The following is a 24,022-nucleotide window of genomic DNA, read 5'->3' as shown; positions in this document are numbered from 1 at the left end:
TTTTATGTCTGTTGCTGCTGTGTGATATTCATATTATGGTAGTAGCATGTTAGGATTCCATTGTGGTAGGTTCTGTACAGAGAGAGATGTGGTTCCTTCTCCAAAGAGTTTATAATGTAAGATGAAGACCAGCATACAAAAAGTGGGCGAGAGTGCCACAGTGTAATATAAACAACTTTTTGTACAAATATACATATTTGCTCTATCTATTTGGCTTGGTGGTAGTGTGTTTATTAGCTTTCTCAAACTACCCCTTACTCTGTTTATTAAATAGCTGATTTCTTGTAAGGATCACCACAGAAGTGAGTCTTGAAAAGCCTTCTAGGAAAGGGTAGTGGCTTTGCAGATCGGTTCAGGCACTGATGTTCCGTGCATAAAATGTGACATGGAAGAAAGTGTAAAGGTGTGTGTGAGAGAAGCAGAGAAGCTATGACTAGACAAAGACTGAAATTTTGTCTGAATTGGATGTGCAAAATTGGGACGTAGTCAAATATATTATATACCTACAACGTAGTGACTTGGGCCTCTAAGGCTATGTCTACACTAGTGAGCTTACATAGCCACTTTATGCCAATGGGAGAGAGCTCTCCCATCAACATAATAAAACCACCTCCATGAGCTCTCCTGGTGACATGGCAATATGCACACTACAAATTATGCCGGCAAACATAAGGTTACTCAGGAGGGTGTTTTTTCCGTACCCCTGAGTGACATAAGTTTTGCTGACACAAGTTGTAGTGTAGACCTGGCATAAGTCACATTTTAAAACATGTAGTTTGTCACATGAGTAACATATGTCACTTAAAAATAGAACCTAGGCTCCTGAGTCATTTATGTGCTTTTGAAAATTTTACCTCCTTGTTTCTTTGAAGTGTCAAAATGTTGGAGATTCAGGATTTGATAATGATAAAAGGATAGAGATCATCATAAAAAAAAATCTGTGGACAGAAAGTTAGCTTTAAACTACTTAGCACCAATTTAAAGTCTGGGTAACATGTGGCAGAGCACTTTTATGCATTAAATATATATAATACAAATGAGCTTTTTATGTTTAAAATAAAAAGCTCTTTGGACTGTAAACTGTGAGAGTTTAAAGTTAGGGAACTAAGAGAGCTATACCTCTCAGGATCCTTGGAGCATTAAGCTTGTTTATATCTGCAATATTCTAGAGGAGATGCCTTGCATTACTTACAGATTCTGTTCATTTTAATTTGCAGAGTACACTTTCCACTACCAGAAAAGTTTAGTCTTTATTGTGCTGTTTTAAACAAATAAAACTAGTGGGTTTGCTGAACTGTTCTCATCACTTTTATGATGAAATATTTGCAATAACAGATATAGAGATCACTGAACTCATTTAGGTTGACTCTTCTACTAGGACTGAAAGGTCTGTAAATAAGATGCATCTCAGTGCATGTATGTGCTGAAAAGTTTTTAAATAAAATTTAAATCTAGTTCCAAAGCTAGAGACTAAAGTATATCCTGATTCCTGTAGTATTTAGGGTCAGTGAAGCTTTGACCTAGCTTATTTTATTGCAGACACAACTGGGCTATCAGTACAAATTACAGGTGTTTCCTGGAATCTGGATAATAAACTTTAAAATCCTGCATTTAACATTGTGGCAACTTTCCCTTTTGACATGCGATCCTCAACAGCACATAGAGGAAAGTATCTGTTGTAGAAAGGTGTAGAAATGTGTTCATACTGTAGCACTCTGAATAACTGACGTTTATTGAGATCATAGAAAATATTAAATATTGCTGTTTGTTCTCGTATTCCTCTTGCTATTTCACAGTACGTTGTGATGTTTCTGATTGTAATTTCATGAGATAATTAAAATACCTCCTACGTTAATTTTTGAAAGAACATAAGAACTGCCATACTGGGTCAGACCAATGGTCCATCTAGCCCAGGATTCTATCTTCCGACAGTGACCAATTCCATGTGCCCCAGAGGGAATAAACACAACAGGTAATCATCAAGTGATCTATCTCGTCGCCCATTCCCAGCTTCTGGCAAACAGAGTCTAGGGGCATCATCCCTGCCCGTCCTGGCTAATAGCCATTGATGGACCTATCCTCCATGAATTTATCTAGTTCTTTCTTGAACCCTGTTAGTCTTGGCCTTCACAACATCCCCTGCAAAGAGTTCCACAAACTAACTGTGCATTGTGTGAAAAAATACTTCCTTTTGTTAGTTTTAAACCTGCTGCCTATTAATTTCATTTGGTGACCCCTAGTTCTTGTGTTATGAGACTGAGTAAATAATACTTCTGTATTTACTTTGTCCACTCCAGTCTTGATTTTATAGATTTCAATCATATCCCCCCCTTAGGCGTCGCTTTTCCAAGCTGAAAAGTCCCAGTCTTATTAATCTCTTCTCATACCGCAGCCATTCCATACCCCTAATCATTTTTGTTGTCCTTTTCCAATTCCAGTATATCTTTTTTTTAGATGGGGCGACCACATCTGCACAAAGTATTCAAGATGTTGGCATACCATGGATTTTATATAGAGGCAATATGATATTTGCTGTATTGTTATCTATCCCTTTCCTAATGGTTCCCAACTTTCTGTTAGATTTTTTTTGACTCCCGCTGCACATTGAGTGGATGTTTTCAGAGAACTATCCACAATAACTCCAAGATCTCTTTCTTGAGTGCTAACAGCTAATTTAGACCCCGTCATTTTATATGTATAGTTGGGATTATGTTTTCTAATGTGCGTTACTTTGCATTTATCGACATTGAATTTCATCTGCCATTTTGTTGCCCAGTCACTCTGTTTTGAGAGATCATTTTGTAGCTCTTTGCGGTCTGCCTGGGACTTAGCTATCTTGAGTAATTTTGTATAATCTGCAAATTTTGCCACCTCACTGTTTACCCCTTCTTCCAGATCATTTATGAATATGTTAAATAGGACTGGGTCCAACACAGACTCCAGGTGGACACTACTCTTTACCTCTCTCCATTCTGAAAACTGACCATTTATTCCTACTCTTGTTCTTTTAACCAGTTACTAATCCATGAAAGAACCTTCCTTCTTATTCCATGATTGCTTACTTTGCTTAAGTACCTTTGGTAAGGGACCTTGTCAGAGGCTCTCTGAAAATCTAAATACATTATATCCACTGGATCCCCTTGGTCCACATGCTTGTTGACCCCTTCAGAGAATTCTAGTAGATTGGTGAGGCATGATTTCCTTTTACAAAAACCATGTTGACTATTCCCCATCAAATTATGTTCATCTACGTGTCTGACAATTTTGTTCTTTACTATCGTTTCAACCAGTTTGCCCGGTACTGAAGTCAGGCTTATCGGCCTATAATTGCTGGGGTCACCTCTGGAGCCCTTTTTAAAAATTGCTGTCATATTAGCTATCTTCCAGTCATGTGGTACAGAAGCTGGTTTAAATGATAGGTTACAGACTACAGTTAGTAGTCCTGCGATTTCACATTTGAGTTCCTTCTGAACTCTCCAGTGAATACCATCTGGTCCTGGTGACTTGCTACTGTTCAGTAATACATAACCGGTGTTTATTTTCATAAATTTATGCTACAACTATGAAACTATTTCTGTTGGTATATTAAAAGGCAGACTGAATATTTATATCAAATACATGCAGTTTGTCAGTGTGGGTTTTTTGTTTTGTTTTTTTATTATGCAAATTGCTGAATGTGGTAACACAGAGAGCTGCTTTGACTGCAAAATAGGCTGCTTTTGCTGTCATTGTCTAAGCATTCATAAAGAAGTTCAGAGCTGGCTGAGCAGATATAAAGTAATAAAGTTTTTGCCCCAGGCTGGATTGTTAGTTCTCACAATTCATTGTGCTAAATATTACAGCTCTTTGCACTGTTACTACTAAAGTGCTAATTTAAGTATCTTTTTTCAAATGTTGACTATTAGTTTATATTTTCTGTAGAAAATTCTCGGTTTTCATTAACTCTCATATGCAGACTGGTAGCCAAAAAGATCACCTTTTTGCTTTGTTCTTGGAATTATTTGTGTATTTTAAACATCTTAAAATTGCTAACTTTCAGAAGTTAACATTTACAAGAAAACATATCTTCTTCTCCATCACTTTAAAAAGATGAGTAAACTTTGCCAGCCAGACTCTTCACTGAATAAATAAGCAGACTATTAAAAGCTCTAAGTACTAATCATGGGCCAGTGCCTAAATAATTTATAACTGCCTTGAAAGTTAATTAGTAAATGTTAGTAATCAGTTTTTCTCTCTCTACAAAAACTGGTGAAAGACTGTTTCCATTGCTGCTGTTGGAACTTTGCAGAGGGAAAAATAAAACATATGTTGCCGCTTCCGATAAAAGACAGAACAAGTTATCAAGTTCTTTATGGAAATTACTATTAGGAAATATGCTTATTCAATATGCTTTTATTTCCTATTCTTACAAATCTTAGCTTCTACTGTCATTACAGTTTGAAGAAATAGTATGAGGGTTTTTGCAACCATTCTGCGGGTACAAAAATTTTAATTTGATAAAATTTGGAAGTTAAGCATAAATATCTGTCAAATTGGTAGATAAAAGATCCATTTAAATGTAGAAATAATAAGTCTGCCAAGATGGGTGTCAACATGACTTAAGTTTGAGGTTTCCAATTTTTTGTTTATACTTTTAAAAAAGAGTCTTATTTATTATATTTAAGGCCTTTCATTTTCTTTTTTGTTGGTTTTTTTTTGTTTGGTTTTCTTATTTAATTTTCCAGCAATTTATTGCGTTTTATTTAAAAATTTAAAAAATGGGAGAAAATCAGTAAAAACCAAGAACTCATGGAGCGTGAAGGGAAATTCACCATGTGGCTGTTGAGGAAGACTTCTCCTCCCTGCTGTGGTTAAGCAGTCTGGTCTGCTGGGACCCAGCTCCCTGTCCTTCTCATTCTTTCTCCCCTCCCCCAATGCAAAGGAAGCGAACAATGCTGAAGGACTGGGGTCAGAAAGGCAGCAAAAGAGACTGCACCCTGTGACTATTGATTCCCCTGCAAGACAGCCCCCTTCCAACCTCAGCTATTCAAGGTAGCCCCATTTGCTTCCCCTGCACAGGCTCTGTCTGGCAGAGGAAGTAGATGGGGCTGTATGCCATAGGACCAACTGCTAAAGTCAACAGTTCTTGGCTTACCCAGGACTGTGAATCACGTTGTTGCTCCCTGCCTCTGGTGTGAGAGAGTTCCCTAACACCGCTAGCCTTTTAGCCACTCAAGCACTCTTCTATGAGCAAGGGTGTGGGAACCTTCCCAAACCTTCCCCGCCCCCTCTTCCCCTGAGGCCCCTCCTCAAAGGGCCCAACTCTCCTCCCTCTTCCCTCAAAGGCCAAGCTGGACCTGTGTCCCCACCCCCAGCTCCCCCACTCAGGGCAGGTGGAGGGTCCGTGGCTCCCCACATCTGCCCACACAGCTCTTACTATGGCTAGGCTGTGGCTCCAAGGCTCCCCAACCCAGCTGGAGTCAGGTTGAGGAGAGCCATGTAGGCAGCTGTGGTGAGCTGCTGCGGAATTGTGGATCCTCCACCTTCCCTGGGCCGGGCAGGACTCGGGCCAGGGGCTGCTCTCGGTTTCCCCAACACTGTAGGCTGGTGAAGGGTCTGCATGGCTCCCACAGCTGACCAGGCTCCTTGATCAGGCTCCATGCTGACCGGGATGGGGGGACTCAGGGGAAAGTGGAGAGGAAAGAGGTCCGCCTCGGCAAATAGTGGACAGGACAGGCCCGTTCACTTTCAAAAAGTGGGAGGGCTGTGCCCTCACCCCCCGTTTCTGGCACCACTGCCTCTGGGCTGTGCAAACTCTGTCTTCACCTTGCAGTTTAACCCAGTCTTCACCTTGCAGGTGCACCCCTCTCCCTGTTCCATTTGAACCATTCCCCTGTGATATCCAGTCACTGAAAGAGGCTACTCAGAGAAATCCCAGATCTTCTACCCCCAAAGGAGCCAGTGTGCCTCAGTTTACTAATTTTACCTTAAACCACTCCTCCTGTAAACCATACAGCACGTGTGAAATCTTACTATAAATGACAAAGGAGGTTTATTTAAGAAGGAATAGATTTGACTAGAAACGAGAGTGAGATGGAAAGAAATGGTTCTTTTGAGTAGTGTCCCTATGAGTGCTCCACTGCAGGTGCACTTGCATCCCTGCACTGCAGATCAGAGAACTTAGATGGCAGTGTCTGTTTGGCCCACACACGCGCTGTTTCCCCTACTCCCCTCAACATTGCACAGGTGAGCCCCTCTCAGTTCCTTCTCAACTGCCTCTGGCTAGAGACAGGGCTATTAGCTGTCCATTCACTGGATAATTATTTCACTTTCAGCATTTCAGTAGTTAATTAATTGGGTTTTTTTAGTTGTAGAGCTTTCTTTATTTTCTCTTTCCTACCAAAAAACCCCAACCCACTTTATTTTCCTGTTTGTCTGAGGTTGCCCTAGCACAGAGTAAGCCTGATTTACCAGACTTAAAGAAGTTTCTCTCGTGCAAGGAGGCCATCCCTGTAGTGGATAAACATTCCCCCTGTAGCCATTGCCTCAGGGAAAGCCATATTCCTCAAAAGTATGGTCTTTGCCAACAACTCAAGCCCAGATCTCAGAAGGAGAGAGAACTGAGACAAAATCTCCTCCTCATGGTGGCAGCTGTCCCCGGACCTGTGCCAGGAGTCACCCAGACGGAGTGAATCTTCCCAATAGCCTTTGACATCTAGGAGCTATGGTTCACAGGAAACAGCTGAAGACCCCTTGCGTGAGGAGAACTGTGGGTCCCCAGAGTGAGCCCCGAGCTAAGCAAAAAAGATCACCAGCGTGTTCGGTAATTAGACGGTATAAACACGGTACCCATAGCTCACGAGGGCACCGTGAGCTGTGGTACTGAAGCGGCAGGTATCACTGATGGGCCTAAAGACCAGATGGGCAAAGGCACCAAAGCAATGGTACTGACAGAAAAAGGCAAGGACAAGACTGCACCACTGCTAAGAAGATGCTGCCAGTATTAGTAGTACCATCAGCACCATCATTAGCAAGCCATTCAGCCTCTGAGCGCTCGGTACAGCCAAGATCCCTGATCCCCTCCATGCTGACCCACTGACAGTCATAGACACCAGTTCAGTCAGTACTGCAGGAATTCACACACTCTAGAGAACTCTCAGGATTTGACATACCGGAGACTCCCTGGCTAAGTACCGGGGCTGGGATGGAGTAAGGCTAGACCATTGAACCTGGTATTATATCACTGGCTAAACAGGACAGGGTGACAATTCCCTTCTGTTTGAATGGGCCATCACTGAGATATATTATTCCCTAGTGACTAAGGACAAGTTTGCAAAAAAAATTGGACTTTTTGCCATGAGGTCTGTGTCACAGGGAGCTAGGGAGTCAAGGAGCCTGGTCCAGGCAGCCATGACCATCAGCACAGAACCCCATCTTCTTCCTCTGATGGACACAGTCCCCTCCAGACTCCAGCCCTTCAGCACAGCCTCATCAAGGCATATTCTGAAGGACCAGGGTCAGAAGGGGGCTCTGTCCATGAATGGGCCAGTATTTGAAGGGTGCAGTCTTTTACCCCCTGCAGCAATTAGGCTATCTCATCTGCCAGTACTTGGCTCCCTGCCCATCTCAGTCCCCACCTTCACAGAGAGAGCAAATGGGACCATGCTGAAGGGCCAGGGTCTGGAGGAGAAAGGAAGGCTGCAACCCGTGAGTACTGACTCCCCCACCAGCCTTTCAACACAGCCCATCTGCTTGCCTTTGAAAAATTCCTGGGTCCTGAAAAAGCCAAAATTTGTGTGAAAAATCACTAAAACCCCCAGACTATCTTTTTCAAAAACCTGGGAATTGGCGGCGGGGGGGAAATTAGTCAATACCTAGTACAAAGGGCCTTAATTATATTTCATCAAAACTTCAGGGGGAAAGCTGTATAATTTTCTAAGTTAAGTACTCCTTTTCTCATTCCACTGTCATGTGCAAAGACTTTTTTTTGTGGCTTAAATAATTTATTTATCAGAAAATACATAATATGTTCCTTTATTTAATGTTACTTGGATAACAACCACCATATTTTTCCTTTTTACCTAATGACTAGAGCCTTGTAAACTGTGTTTTGCTTTAATTACAGTGAAATAAATTATACAGTATTGAGTTTCATCTGTGGCTGTCCAAGATACTTGCAGCAAATTGAGTTGAAGTATTATGAGGTCTCATAATTAGCTGTTAGCAAAATAAGGCTCATATGTGATCAGACCAATTGAGTGCAAATACTCCCAGGGGTAAAGTTATTTATGTGCCTAAATGTTTTCAGGATTAGGCCCTAGCTTTATTGTAGTGCTCCATCTGCGTCGTAATAAGTAGGTAGGTGCTTAATAAAAATGAATTTTAATGCAGTTTGTGGATTGTTAGTATTTAGGGACTGATTTTCAAAGTCAAAGGGAGCGAAGCACCTGACTGCTCCTTTGTGCCTCTGAAAATCTTCCACTTCATTTATAAGTATAAAGCCTTAAAATGAAAGATGAGTCCTGCATTTGTCATGAGAAGATTATGTACTTAAATTCTTATGCCATAAGAAGTGGTCAAGGGAGTATCCACTATAATAGATAAATACACGGCATAAACTAGTATGCTGTTATTAAAGCTACAGCACCACAGTCTCAGACCTAATAAGTGTGCACGTTAGTCTAGAAATGTGAACTTTTGATGGAGCGACTCTCATTTTTGGCAGTATTGTTAAAGATCAATCCGGTAAAAATGCCTTTAAAAAAAATTGACTCTACATATTTTCTCTTAGGCTAAATTTTGTATGCAAGGTAATATTTAAAAATATGCTGCTGAGTAATATGCACTCAATTGCAAATTAGACAGTGGGAAATTGAGAACTGCATGCACAATCATACGTTTAGTGCTTGCAAATCAAATGTGGTTTTAAGAAGCTAATGTACAAAGTGTTTGAAGTTTTTTCATGTGGGCTTGGATTTTAAATCATCTTGCTGTTAAAAGTACAAAACATGAGTATTGTCAGATTCTTAATTGTGCTAATTTGTTCAAAACTGAATTTAGCTTTATTTTTAAAGTTTAATTTACAGGCAGTCTAAGATGTAAATTAATTACATTTCTCCTTGGGAAAAATATAAAATGATGTATATTTGTTTTAGAAATAGATTACTAGGTATTGTGACAGACCCAGGCCAGTAGGGTACAGGGCAAATATACTGGTCACTGGATGAGTAGTTTTCTGTTCCCTGAGTGACCAGAGCAGGGGCTGCACTAAAGTAATCAGGAACCTGCTAGAACCAATTAAGGCAGACCGGCTGATTAGAACACCTGCAGCCAATCAAGGCAGGGTAATCAGGGCACTTGGGTTTAAAAAGGAGCTCACTCCAGTCAGGTGAGGAGGAGCCAGAGGAGAGGAAGTGTGTGTGGGGAGCTTGGGAACAAAAGGTGGCAAGGAGCTGAGAGTGAGAGGGTGTGCTGCTGGGAGGACTAAGGAGTAGAAGCTTATCAGACATCAAGAGGAAGGTCCTGTGGTGAGGATAATGAAGGTGTTTGGAGGAGGCCATGGGGAAGTAGCTCAGGAGTTGTAGCTGTCATCAGCTGTTACAGGAGCACTATAGACAGCTGCAATCCAGAGGGCCCTGGCTGGAACCTGGAGTAGAGGGTGGGCCCGGGTTCCCCCAGACTCCCAACTCCTGATCAGACACAGGAGAGTTGACTGAGACTGCGGAGAAGATCACTGAGGTGAGCAAATCTGCCAATAAGCACAAGACCCACCAAGGTAGAGGAGGAACTTGTCACAGTATAATATGAGATTTATAAAGCAATCTCCAACATATGGATTAAGTGGATTAAGAGTAGGTAAACTGTTTAAAGAACAATGCACTGAACAAGAATGCTCTAGCTTAATCAATCTTTGATTGTTCATGATTTTTTAAAAATACACTGTATACAACATATATATTTGCATGTATATGCTGTAGAAATCGTATCCACAAAATCAATCCCTCAGATAAAAAAATGTCAGATTTTTGTAACTCTCAACTTTTAGCCACTTGTTCAGTTTACTTGGAGTCCTAAGAATTTTCATAAAATTTTCTCGCTTCACATTTAATTTTTGTATCTAGATCCAAGAGACCCTATAGATGGACAACCTCCTGCACTACACCCAAACAATCTAAAAAGAACAGTTGGAACCAAATTCATTATTCACACTCCAGCAAGAACTGGATACCATATTAATGAAACGTTTGATGTCCCCAGCATCGCTGAAAAATCCACAGTAGCTGATGGGTCAAGTTTGTTGATCTTGTTTTTTCCTCTGGATGATCGTTCTGCTTTTGTAGAAATAACTACTGATATATTTTTTATGCGTGCATTACATTGCAGCATTTGTCTCTCTCTCTCTCTCTCTTCTCTCTCTCTCTCACACACACACACACCACACACACACACACACACCACACACACACACACACACACACACACACACACACACACACACACACACACAATCTCACCAGTCAGATCTGTTCACTGACCCCCCCAACTAATCTTTCCATTTTTTCAATATTCCTGTGTCAGTTTCACCAAGTTACATTATTGGAATGGCATACAAAGACATTTTAGGGGCATACTTTATCCCTGTGACACTTCCTTAGTTTTCCTGTATTTGCAGATGTTTCTAACCAACTTCCCATTTTGGCAGTGAATTTGTCCATAGGTTTAAAAGAAGGCAGATATGTAAATACTACATAAAAAGTAGTGGCAATCTCACACTTTCAAAAATCATGAGTCAGAACCCCCAAAATTAAGATTTGAAAAAGAATAAATTTGGGTTATTTTCTTTCTGGATTTTGAGCTTTTTAGGGGTTCATTTAGGTCACATTTTCAAAATTGTATCTGCAACTTTGAGGGCTAGAAAAATATTTTTATAAATGGAAGCATGTTTCTTGAGTTGGATCTTTAAGTAAAACACCAGGTATTGTGTACTCACAGTAAAATTGTGAGAGTTGACAACACTGCATTTATTTCATTTAAATTAAATCATGAAATAAAACTTCTAGCCATTTGTTTCTATATTTATGCTAACCTAAGTTGTGTTAAAATGTAGTTCTGCTCTCAAAAATGACTGTAAAAATATCTTCCACAGTTGTATGCAGTGTTCTTGTAGCCATCTTGGTCCCAGGATATTAGGGTATGTCTTAATAACAAAGAAAAACCCGCTCTTGGCAGCCTACTTGGGCTCTGGCTCTGCTGCTGTTTCATTGCTGCATAGACTTCTGGGTTCAGGCTAGAGCTGACCTAAAAAAGAGCTCTATGTAAACTCAAAAGCTTGTGTCTCTCACCAACAGAAGTTGGACTATAAAAGATATCTACCTTGTCTTTGTAAAAATAACACCTTCTTCCCAGATCTGTTCCTGGTGTGTATTCTGTCATGTTTAGTTGAGTCAAGTGACAAAAATATCTTTCAACTGTTTTTTACTCCCATTAGCCCAGCAAAGAAAATGCAGTTGTGGGAGAATAAGCTGCATTGTATTCTGTGAACATAATGTTTCTTAAGATCCAATGAGGTAATCTGTGCATACCCAGTAAAGGCAATGAGACTGCACAGGTGTTATTGAAGGTCTAATTAATTGGGTGTGCTGAGCCCTTAAATCTGAATGTTGTGGGAGAGGGAAAAAACTGAGTTTAACTCTCAAAGTTCAAGTTACGTTTGCAGGGCTTGCAGTTACACAAAGCATAGTTAGCCTAACTTGCACTGTTTCTTATCCCAAACCTTCCTCTCTCCAACACTATAAGTATTTTCTGGAATCAAGGGCTTTCTACTATGTAGTCATGTCAGTGATAGGGTAGTTGGTTTGTGAGAAGGATGTTTCTTTTGAAGGTTCAAGTTCATCAAACTGGATCCTCCAGGTGAACTTACACTTCTTTCCAGCCCCTACAACCACGCACTCCAGAGTTCTTTTGCAAGTTTAACTTTTCAGGATTCAAATAATCCAATGTGGTGAGAAGCGAGTGGGTTTTTAAAAAGTTGAATACCAGTCCCTTTAACTTGAAGTATCACTGTTTAATATTTAACACTTTACATCCTCCTCTAAGTGCTGTGCAAAACAATGACTAATCCACCTCTCATCCCTGTGAGGTAGGATAAGTATGAGTGACTAGTTCAAGCAAATTCAAAGCCATTGAAAGAGCACCTTGTTGAAAGGCACAAGATTCAGGTCTATAGCTTCCACAGATGGCTGTGTCATGCCACCAGCATCAGTGCTGTTCTGAAAGAGCTGAATGAGGCATAGGAATGATGTATAATTGTGTTTGTATGTGGGAAGAGGTGTGAGGAGCAGTGGATGGGAATTTCCTGATAGGAGTTTGTGGGGTGGAGGGAGAGGACTTGTGATGTTGTCTCAATCAAATAAACAATGTGAGAGGGTGGCAGGGGGATTATAGTCACCGAGCTCTGTCAGGATAGGGCACTCCATATTCCTCTCCACATAGCGCTGGAGCATGAGTAGTAAACCTCACATTAGTATTTCAAACTGTTCATGTAGAGGTGAGTTGTAGGGCCATGAGCTCCCTGCAAAACTTGCCCCCATATTAAACCCAAGTTGTAGCCAGTGCAAACTAAGACACACAGGTTATGTGACCTACCCAAGCTATATAACAGTACATTTTCAGTCACAGCAAATTTGTAACCTATCCACTTGATACTGCAGTAACTGTTATATTTACATGACTTGTAATTTTATTAGTCAATTTATGATTTGGGTAGTTCTCTGATTTGCCAGCTGGCTTCCAGGAGAACACATTTACAGATTAGCTGTACACAGCAACTCTGAGTGCATGATCCCCCTCATCAAACTAGGGTGAGAGAAACAATTTACATGGTTACTGCTGCTTTTTCAGGGCCCAATAGCAATTATTGGACATTTGATGAGGACATTTGGAACTGCTGTAGTATTAATCTTTCTTTAAAGCCTGCATTAGCTGAAAACAAATTACATGTAATATTATATACTTCCTTTTTGTTTAGCCCAATGGTGGTATTCCCCATGACAATCTTGTTTTGATCAGAATGAAACCAGATGAAAATGGAAGATTTGGCTTCAATGTAAAGGTAATGAAAAATGGATGTCTATTCATATTTTTAAAGATTGGTCAATGACACTCATGATTTGTGACTTGTTGACTTGTTTTTAAAGGGAGGATATGACCAGAAGATGCCTGTAATAGTGTCCAGGGTAGCTCCAGGAACACCAGTAAGTTGTCAGAAAAGCTTGGAAGTGGTGGTGTTTAATTAGATATGTGCAGTGTTGTTGTAGCCATATAGGTCCCAGGATATTAGAGAGGCAAGATGGGTGAGGTGTAATATCTTTTATTGGTCCAACTTCTATTGGTGAGAGAGAGAAGCTCATCTCTCTTTCACCAGCAGAAATTGGTCCAATAAAAGATATTACCTCACCCACCTTGTTTCTCTAATTAGATGTACGTGATCATAATTATTGTAAGTCCTTTCCTTTGTGTTTTCTTTTTCCTTGAGGGAAAATGTTCTGACCACTCTCTGCTAGGAATAAAATTGCTCTAACATATTACTTTTAGTGTAGTAGTCCCTATACCTTGTTGACAGCTTGTTCCTTAACTGCCTCACATAATAAATGAAATTAGTGGTCAATTAAGTGTTGGAACTAAATATATTTAAAACATAATGTTAAAAATACTTCTTTGCTAATTAAAGGAGGACAGTGGAATGAAAATAAACTGCAGACAGAATATAGTCTCCCCAATATCACTTACATGCTCTTCTACAAATTCCTGCATTAAATAAAAGTAAACTGCTTACATTGCTATCTGTAAGTTTGTGTCTTTTTTTCTTTCTTTCTTGAAAGTTAAAGTTCATAGTTTAGTGTGGTGCATGTTTTAATAATAAAAATGAATATTTTCTCAATACAGTGAAGTTTCATCACTGCAAATGGTTACAATAAGTTATAATAGATGTTTCTTGACTCTTGATATATAATGCCCCACTCACCCTAAAAACATTGTTATTTAGCATAAATTTTTAGTTTAAACATTAATGGGATTTTGTCACAAATTGTGTTGAGACAAACTTCTATGCTGTTAAAAATTGCAAATCCCTTTTGTTTTTACTGACATGTGAAGTTGTGAGTAATGTCAAGATTTAGATTGAACCAGGTCTGATTCTGTGGTGGTGTTTCTGGTGTTCAGTGAGCACCATTAGTGTCTTCAAACTAGGCACAATATTGTGGCAGTTGATTGCCAGAAATAATGACCTGGTATTCAGCCTTTGTGATGCCAGCTCTGTGTTGTGCACCTGTCAGAAATTAATAGAATAAGACACACATTTGCTTACATTAAAACAACAAAGTAGCTTTGATCTAAATAAAATCATTAAAATGTATATGTTGACATCTTAGATTATTCTCATCCCAGTTAATTATTTTTTTCCTAATTTATTTTCTATATAACAGATTGGTTTGTTTCTGTTGCAGTTAATTTTAAGTGAAGGGGGATTAAACATCTAGCAATGCTGTGGTGACGATAAATGGGGAATGTACTGCCCTTTCCTCTCGGCAACCATGGTTAAATTGTAACAAATAGTATTTTCACTTGCTGGTTCTTTTTGCCCAGATTACCTGGATTTGGTGCATTTCCTTTGCCGCCCCCCTGCCCCTATCTTTTTTTTACCTTGAATGTGATATTAGAAGCTTGCTGCTCTTAGATTTGTGAAATTGAATTGGTCAAGGTTTTGCCATGCTGCTGCTCTTCTTTCTGAGATTTCTGAGCTTGTCCTGCATCCCCAGTGTTAATGCAGAATATTATTCAAACACTGGAGATCTTATCCAAGCACTCAACTTCAGCATACATACAAGGAGCAGGGAGTAACAGCATCAGAAAGGCATGTTGAAATGACAGACTCCTCCTGGTTGTGAATTGAAGTGTTCATATGAATGGCACTGTCTACTGTGTTATGTAACACTTTATATGTCATTTGATCCAGTGTGGCAACTATATAAATGAGTCTGGCAGAATCCACATTCCTGAACAATTATGCTGTTTCTTATGTTGCTATTTTAAAGTAACAAAATACAAAAGCTTTGTTTTTAGAGTGCTCTGTGTTCGTAAAATTAAATTTGTTTCATGTTGCAGGCTGACCTCTCTGTCCCTCGTTTGAATGAAGGGGACCAGGTTGTATTGATAAATGGCAGGGATATAGCGGAACATACCCATGATCAAGTTGTCATGTTTATTAAAGAGAGCTGTGAGAGGCACTCAGGGGAACTTGTGCTCCTAGTACGACCCAATGGTGAGTGATTTCTATGTAACACAACAAATCTTCCCTCTTCTTCTCCCTAGCCTTCACGTTGTGTCCTGGTTAAGGATGCTAATACTCTTTACAAAAAGGTACTCCCCCTTAGAAAAAGTACATAAGATTACAACAAGAAGGCAGCATTTCAGTCATATACAAATACAGAGAAATACCTTGTACTGCAAGCATTCATACCTGTAACAGTAAGTGTTCAAAACAAATTTTAAATACACAAAATAGGGATATGAAAAATAATTGGGTATTCTTAGCAAGAGGGCTCGACATAAATTTTATTCCTGAATCACATTAGGTACAAATTGGCCAGATGACTGTACAAATTGATTGTAGTATGGAGGATAGTCCATCCCAAAATGGCAAGTTTGGATGTCGTTGGAAATTGTCACATAGATACGATAGTATTCAAGGACTTAAAATATATCTTCAAAGCAATTGAGAATTATTGGTAACATTTTTACTGGAGGCATCTTAAGAAAAGAAAATGCTTAAAAAAACCAAGCTTATACAGTATGTTCATGGCATTTATATTGTTGGAATGTTGTCAGCAGTCAGCTGCTGGGTGTTTAATTCTGCTCCACTACCCAATCAGAATAAAGAGCCATGTAGCAGAAAAATATACTGAGAAATAATTGGAGTAGTTGAAATCAATCCACTAGATTACCTCAACCAATTGACACATGATTCTGGCTTCTTTTATTTAACCATGTTGCTTCCAATTTTATGTATTTAAGCCATTTCATTGTTTTTGTATATTTTCTTCCTCTGTCATAGTCATATAAAATTAAAATCTGCTAAATTGGTTTATGGATTTACCAAGTTAATACCCCTTTGTGTGGCGTTTATAGTTGTGGTTGAAATAAAAAGCCTTAAAGTGCAGAATTAAAAAGTAGCCATAATTTCCTCATTCACATTTTTACAGTGTTCTACTTTATGGGCAAACTTTTCATACGCTTGTGTGCTAGCTATAGCATGTACTTCACTGTGTATATTTGAATACGTATTTGTTTACAGGCAGTACTTTTACACAGAGTGTTCACAGAATTATAGTGGGGCCTACGAATGTCATTCTAGCCAGTGGCCTGCCAGTTTTAGCCTAATTAATTCCCTGCCAAGTAAAGCGCAAAACAAAAAAGATAAACAGGTACTACAGTGACTTGAGGGATGTGATATGGAAATTAAGGAGGCCAAAGAGGAGAAAGTTACAGTAAACAAGGCAAGGTATGACTAGGGCTAGGGAGCAGGGTTTTAGCAGTATTGATTATGTGAAAATCCATTTCTTACTCGACAATAAAGTAAATAACAATTGTGATACAGCATGGCCAAGAGGGTAGCAGGAGAGTGTTAGCAGAGAGCCTTATTCCCTGCAAGGGGAGGAAGGTTTGGTATAGATTAACTAGAGCACCTGAAGCCAATTAGAGCACCAGAGTCAGTCATGTGATAAAAACCCCTACGTCAGTCAGACAGTGTGGGAGTTGGAGCAGGAAGGTTTGGTTGGAGCAGAGAGCAGTTTGAAGGAGTTGGAGAAGAGAAGAGTTTTGAAGAGAGACAAAAGGAAAGTTTGGAGGAGTGCTGCGGTGGATTGGGAAGCCCAACAGAAACCCTAGGTAAGGGGCACATGGCTTATGTAGAAGGAGGGCAAGAAGCTCCTTCACAAGCTGAAGGGTAGGAGAGGGAAGTAACCCAGGGGAAGGAACCGCTAGTTCAAGTGGTTCACCACAAACCTCAGGCCCCTGGGTTGGGACCTGGAGAAGAGGGCGGGCCCAGGTCCCTCCCTCTCCACTCCCCTCCTCAAGGACACTAGTGGAGTAATTAAAATACCGGTTCAGAGGCAAGCAATGGCGCCCTGAACCTTCCCCAAAGAAGAGAAAGCGCAAGACCCAGCAAAACAGTACCGGCAATTTGCCATACAATGTAGTTTTAGGATGGAGCATAATGGTTTCAACACTGAATTTTTTGTTGATATGGATTAAAGTCTGACTCCTAGTGGTACTCTACCACAGATTTTCCTGTAGAAGCAATACTAAATTGCTATTTTTCTTATTTAAAAGATGAGCATTCACTGTTACAGCCAAAGAACATGTTAGGTTAGAGCCTCCCTCAACCTTCCTTCCTTTATTTATTGTAGCTGTCTATGATGTGGTGGAAGAGAAGCTGGAGAGTGAGCCTGACTTCCAGTACATCCCTGAGAAATCCCCCCTGGATGGTGTCCATCAGGATGATAATGCTCTGTGGGAATCTATGATTCAACTAGCAGAGGGGCTTATCACTGGAACTGTTCTGGCTCAGTTTGATGTAAGTAATGTACCACCTGTAATTGTATGCACATGCCAATCTCTTTCTGGGTAATAATTAGCTTCAACAGAACAAATTTAAATGATATTAGACTGAGTTTAGAATCTGTCAGCAAGGTAATTGATTCATCTGCTGTAAAGAAAGAATAGCCAAACATCAATTAACTTCTGTGTTAAAACACTTCAGGTTAAAATAGTTACCATAGAATAAACGTTAACTATCTAGTACAATCTAAGTGTTTTTAATACGCTGTAAAGTTATTTATAACTGGAACTCCCAAGTTTTTGTAATGATAATGATCTTATGCTTATGTAACATCTTTCATATCCACGAATACCTAAAGGGTGTAGGAAGCTTTACCGAAGTCCCAGTGTCATCTCTTCTGGATGACAACCTAAATTAAAACAGGAAGTGAAGAATACCATAAACGATTTAAATGGCAGGGAAGATTTAGATGAAATCTAAGTATTGGGACAAAGTACTGGGAAATACAACCCTAGTTTTAGGAAAATGCAATAGAATTTTTTTATACGTAGTTGATTTTTATTATTTATTTTGAAGAGAGTAGTGCAGTTCCCCTTAATACCATGCTTGTACATTGGCTCATTGCTGTCTCTCAGAGAAGAATACCATCTTCTGAATCAACACAGCCACTTTTTCAATACCCAGGTGTTCTTTGGTGGTATCCTATCAAAATACAGACACAGCTCACTCTAGCTTAGTTTCTGAAATTATCTAGTCCTGCAGCCATATTAACTAATCTATTACATTACTAAAGTAACTAGACAAATGGAGATGCCCCTTTTAATGTCAATATGGTATATATTTTATAGACCTGATCCTGTTCTATGGACTGTGTTTAAATTGGATTGGAATCTCTTTAGGACAGGTTTGTGCTCAATAAATTATATAGAGCACTTTTCATAGCTGTAGAAATTTTTTACTACTTAGTGTCTATAGTAATTCCCTGGAACCTTGAAATCTGTTTCCTTGCCAAACTCTTTCCTCCATCATGTGCTTATATAATGATTAGACATCATTTGGCTATCATATAGATCACTGGTACTTGTTTTTAAAAAATAAGCATTCATTTTGTACTAAATGATACAAAAAATGCATGCATTTAGCAAATAGTTCTAAAAAGGAAAGAAGGTAAACCAGATTTTTGGTTTACCAATCTCGTGTTCCTTTAAACTGAAACTGAAGACTAAAGCAATGCCTGATTAAACCTATTGAATTAAAACTAAGATTACTGAAAATTGGTTGACTTAGATCACTCATTTTATGTAGAACTATTAAAACTAATGCTTTGAGGAAATAATTTTCTATTTCAAATCATATTTATGTTTTGCATGATATACAGTAATGATTTCATCTTTTCTTTTAATTTCATGCAGGAACTTAAATAAAATAGCTTTTGATGCCATTGTGATTATATCCAAGCTCACTTTTCAGCCCTTTTGCTTCTTGTTCAGTCGTAAATAGAGGCAGAATTGGAACTACTATTCTTGTTCTACTGAGGCTAAACTTACCCCTGGAGTAAATGAGTGTCACTCCATTGACTTTGGAGGAATTGTACCTGCCTAACCTCAACAGTGAATGAGGGCATGGTACAGTGAAATAAAATATATTAAAATAATTATGCTAATGGATGGATGGATGTGGTTCATGCAATTCAGTGTTAGCAGAGTATTAGGTGTAGATAAACTATGGTTCAAAAATAACTCAGCAGGAGTTCCTCACACAATATTATAGCTTATCAACTTGTGCCTCATAAATAAACTATATGTGAAGCATTAAAGTGATATGGAGGAAAAAACTCCTTAATATTTTAAAGTAATAATCATTATAATGTAAGCTATCATAAAAATAGATTGTCTTGCTATCCATTTTTGTTGTAGTTATATCTCAGATGTGACATTGGAAATGAGGAATATAACCAAGTAAGGATTAAAAAGCAGGAGCCAAATGAAAAAAAGGAAGAATCCTGTTTCCATGCTTATGTTCTAATTGAAATACATTAGCTAAAGAGAAAAAAAGAGCATATCTTCCAAAGTTTCTCTTACAATGATTTGTATTTTGATGCAAACTAAATAAAATAGACATGAATAAACATAAATACATAAAAATAAAAATTAAGAATAAAGAATAGAAGTAGCATTATGCATACTTCATGAAAATAAACAGTTATGTCACATTGCCTAGCTTAAATTGTAAGATCATCATGGCAGGGACTGTTGATTCTCCCTGTAATGTGCCATCCAAATCTATGATGAGATATACACTTGTTAATCATCCAAACGGAATTTGTATTAACGTGTTTTTCATTTTACCCTGAGTCTTCAGGAAGTATATATTGTTATCCATGTAATATTCCATGCACTGTGGGGCTCTTCGCTATATTTCTTTGAATTGAGAAGTGTGCTGGTTCAGTTAGGGGCAGCAACTCACGACCTCTCCGCATAGGTGCCTATGTACCAGAATACAGCAGAACTCCTGCAGAGGAAATGCTTGCACACACACACTCCATTTACTGGGAGACTAAGATTCATTGCAGCACTGTGTAGGAGTGCAGGAGGATGATGGTGGCAGGCTCGGGGCATAGCAGTAGCACAGCCAGTAAGGTCTACTCACAGTATGTATCTGCCAGCCCAAAACACTGTGTTAAGATGCAGTGGACTGTGTCTGCTGTTCCCACAGTACCCAGTAGTATTGGCCATTGTCCAGACGCATGCCTGCTACAACAGTTTACGAATCAGTTTCTCAGCCTATGCCTTGTGAGCTCATAGTCCGGCTGCTTGAATGATCTTGTAAAAGAACAAAATTAATATTGCATCGTGCTTGTGAATAGAAAATGTTTTCATGTTTGTTTTATATGCTTTTAGAATGTCTGTAGTAAATTTAAAGCTAGCAGGTCCTATGTTGTGTCTGTTACTATCTGACCATCTTTATTCTCTTTTAGCAACTGTATAGGAAGAAGCCTGGAATGACAATGTCTTGTGCCAAATTACCTCAAAATGTTTCCAAAAATAGATACAGAGACATTTCGCCTTGTAAGTGTGTGTATGTGTATGTATATGGTTTTAAGTTAAAATACTGTCTTTATTTGTACATGGTAGAGAAATAACATGTTCTTTAAATATTTTTTCAGATGATGCTACACGGGTTATTTTGAAGAGTAATGATGACTACATCAATGCAAATTATATAAATGTGAGTTGAATTTTATGTCATTCATACTGTAAGTACATTGTGGCAGCATTCTGGAGAAGAACAATTGATTTATAAATTGCTACTGCAGCTTTTCAGCAGAAAATGTAAAAATAAGATAATTCACTCTTTTTGAAAATGTTTCTCAAATCTAATATAGATTAGAGCGGATGGGAAGTATTTTCATCAGTTGGCTTACGTGTTAGTAGTTTTGTTTATCTAAAAGACAGTGGTTGATAATTTCCTACTAACTCTCAATCAGATTGAGAGATTTTATGTGCAGCAACAAGAGCCTGAATTTTATTTCAGATGGGGTCATTGTTGGGAGAAAGTAGCTATCTAGAGTTAAAACTGGCGCAAAGTAACCCAGTGCACATTGTTGTTTCAATGTTCAAGAAAAGCAAAATTTAGCCTGGTAGGTCTTTGTCTTGTAGCCAGTAATAACAAAATACAGCTAACTTTTCACTTCAGGAATAGAAAGGAAAGATATTTCATTCCAGGATTAGTATTTTAATTATCATATATTGTAAACAGTGGATGTAATGTATATACGTCTACAAAAATTATTTTGACACTGAACTGTCACTTTTTTTCGTATGCCTTCATTATGACCTGTGGTCTTGACAGCTCAGGTATTTGGCAACTAAAGTCTGTCCGTTAATTAAATGAAAGATATTTGGATTTCTTAATGGTTTTAAATAAGAAGATTTTTTTTTCAGTCTTGACGGGTTTCTTTTGTTTTGTGAGCTCTTTTATCTGTGGTCTGGTGATAAACATTTTAATAGTATTGATATTATTGATTCATTCTTCCTATATTTTTTGTAAATCTAATTTAAATTTTCTAGCAAAGTCTAAATTTGTGGTGCATAAATTAATGTTGTGTAACAACTAAAATAATTATTAATTTGTTTCCTTTTAGATGGAAATCTCTTCTTCCAGCATAATAAACCAGTACATTGCTTGTCAGGGCCCATTACCGAACACTTGTCCTGATTTTTGGCAGATGACTTGGGAACAAGGTTCATCTATGGTTGTAATGTTGACCACTCAAGTTGAAAGGGGCAGAGTAAGTCAAAGTTCTGACTTGAAATCTAATCATATATTATTTTAAAAATCCCTTTTGGATTCGGCCATAAACGACTACGGTATAACAGGGCCGTTATGAATTTCTTTTTTATGGGAGTGCTCACAGGTATTGATACTGTTAAGGCTCTCCTGTGTTTCAGTTTTAAACCCTTTCTTTCAGGATTATGCAACTAGTCTTAACATTTAGTGTAGTATTGAAACATGTATAAATCTTGATTCTCATGTTTCATAAATAAATTTTTAAAGACTTAATCTGTTTTTACAGTGAAGTAGTAAACAAAGTTACCTGCTTTGGGTGTGGTTTTTTTCCCCTGAGCTATGTCAACTCAAAAACGTCGTCATTTTTTCTAGATTAACGTTTCTGGACAGGGATGATTTAATCCTGTAAGGAGGCCTGGACCAGTGTTATATTGTTTGCTTTGCAATGTCATAAATTTGCCTTGTGATGTTGTGACATCACAACAATCACCAATTATACTATGGAGTTCTTTGGAGAATTGGATCCAGATCCATGGATCAGCCTTAAATCCACCATTCTCCATTTATCTTTGAAAAGACATGGAAGATGGGAGAGATTCCAGAAGACTGGAAAAGGGCAAATATAGTGCTGATCTATAAAAAGGGAAATAAGAACAATCCGAAGAATTACAGACCAGTCATCTTAACTTCTGTACCTGGAAAGATAATGGAGCAAATAATTAAGCAATCAATCAATTTGCAAACATCTAGAAGATAAATAAGGTGATAAGTAACAGTCAGAATGGATTTGTCAAGAACAAATTATGTGAAACCAACCTGATAGCTTTCTTTGACAGGGTAACAAGCCTTGTGGATGGGATGGAGCAGTAGATGTGGTATATCTTGACTTTAGTAAAGCTTTTGATATGTCTCGCATGACCTTCTCAGAAACAAACTAAGGAAATACAACCTAGATGGAGCTACTATAAGGTTGTTGCATAACCGATTGGAAAACCATTCCCAGAGAGTGGTTGTCAGTGGTTCACAATCATGCTGGAAGGGCATAACAAGTGGGGTCCCGCAGGAATCAGTTCTGGGTCCGGTTCTGTTCAGTATCTTCATCAATGATTTAGATAATGGCATAGAGAATACGGTTATAAAATTTGCAGATGATACCAAGCTGTGAAGGATTGCAAGTGCTTTGGAGGTTAGGATAAAATTCAAAATCACCTTGACAAACTGGGGAAATGGTCTGAAGTAAACAGGATGAAATTCAGTAAGGACAAATACAAAATACTCCATTTAAGAAGAAACAATCAGTTGCACACATTCAAAATGGGAAATGACTGCCTCGGAAGGAGTACTACAGAAGAGGATCTGGGTGTCATAGTGGACCACAAGCTAAATATGAGTCAACAGTGTAACACGGTTACAAAGAAAGCGAACAGCATTCTGGGATGTATTAGCAGGAGTGTTGTAAGCAAGACATGAGAAGTAAATCTTCCACTCTACTGCACGCTGATTAGGCCTCAACTGGAGTATTGTGTCCAGTTCTGGGCACCACATTTCAAGAAAGATGTGGGTGGACAAATTGGAGAAAGTCCGGAGAAGAGCAATAAAAATGATTAAAGGTCTAAAAAACATGACCTATGAGGGAAGATTGAAAAAACGGTTTTTTTTAGTCTGGAGAAGAGAAGACTGAGAGGGGACATGATAACAGTTTTCAAGTACATAAAAAGTGGTTACAAGGAGGAGGAAGAATTGTTGTTCTTAACCTCTGAGGACAGGACAAGAAGTAAGGCATTTAAATTGCAGCAAGGGAGGTTTAGGTTGGACATTAGGAAAAACTTCCTAGCTGTCAAGGTGGTTAAGCACTGGAATCAATTGCCTAGGGAGTCTGTGGAATCTCCATCATTGGAGATTTTTAAGAGCAGGTTAGACAAACACCTGTCAAGGATGGTCTGTATAATACCTTTTCCTGCCATGAGCACCAGGGACTGGACTAGATGACTTCTCGAGGTCCCTTCCAGTTCTATGATTCTGTGATTCTATTACTTTCATGCTGTACCTCCACACAGTGGAGTACTGCCTCTGGGTATTTGCTTAATCAAATGAAAGATTATTAGTGTTTGCAAATTGACTACTATACATGCAATC

General features: G+C 38.7%; 1 protein-coding gene across 1 annotated transcript in view; it reads left to right on the top strand.

The window, feature by feature from the left end:
- PTPN4 (protein tyrosine phosphatase non-receptor type 4) overlaps positions 1–24,022 on the top strand; it is a 204,525-nt gene that overhangs the window by 150,307 nt on the left and 30,196 nt on the right. The window contains 11 exon segments of the mRNA XM_032795835.2: positions 9,461–9,469; positions 10,108–10,136; positions 10,139–10,199; positions 10,201–10,255; positions 13,007–13,090; positions 13,176–13,232; positions 15,142–15,298; positions 17,445–17,611; positions 20,574–20,664; positions 20,763–20,824; positions 21,741–21,887. Coding sequence (XP_032651726.1) covers positions 9,461–9,469; positions 10,108–10,136; positions 10,139–10,199; positions 10,201–10,255; positions 13,007–13,090; positions 13,176–13,232; positions 15,142–15,298; positions 17,445–17,611; positions 20,574–20,664; positions 20,763–20,824; positions 21,741–21,887 — 919 coding nt within the window.

This window comes from Chelonoidis abingdonii, chromosome 10 (genome assembly GCF_003597395.2).
Source record: "Chelonoidis abingdonii isolate Lonesome George chromosome 10, CheloAbing_2.0, whole genome shotgun sequence".
Lineage (NCBI taxonomy): Eukaryota > Metazoa > Chordata > Testudines > Testudinidae > Chelonoidis > Chelonoidis abingdonii.
Note: the sequence above shows the minus strand (reverse complement) of the source record. Positions and strands in the feature narration are given on the sequence as shown.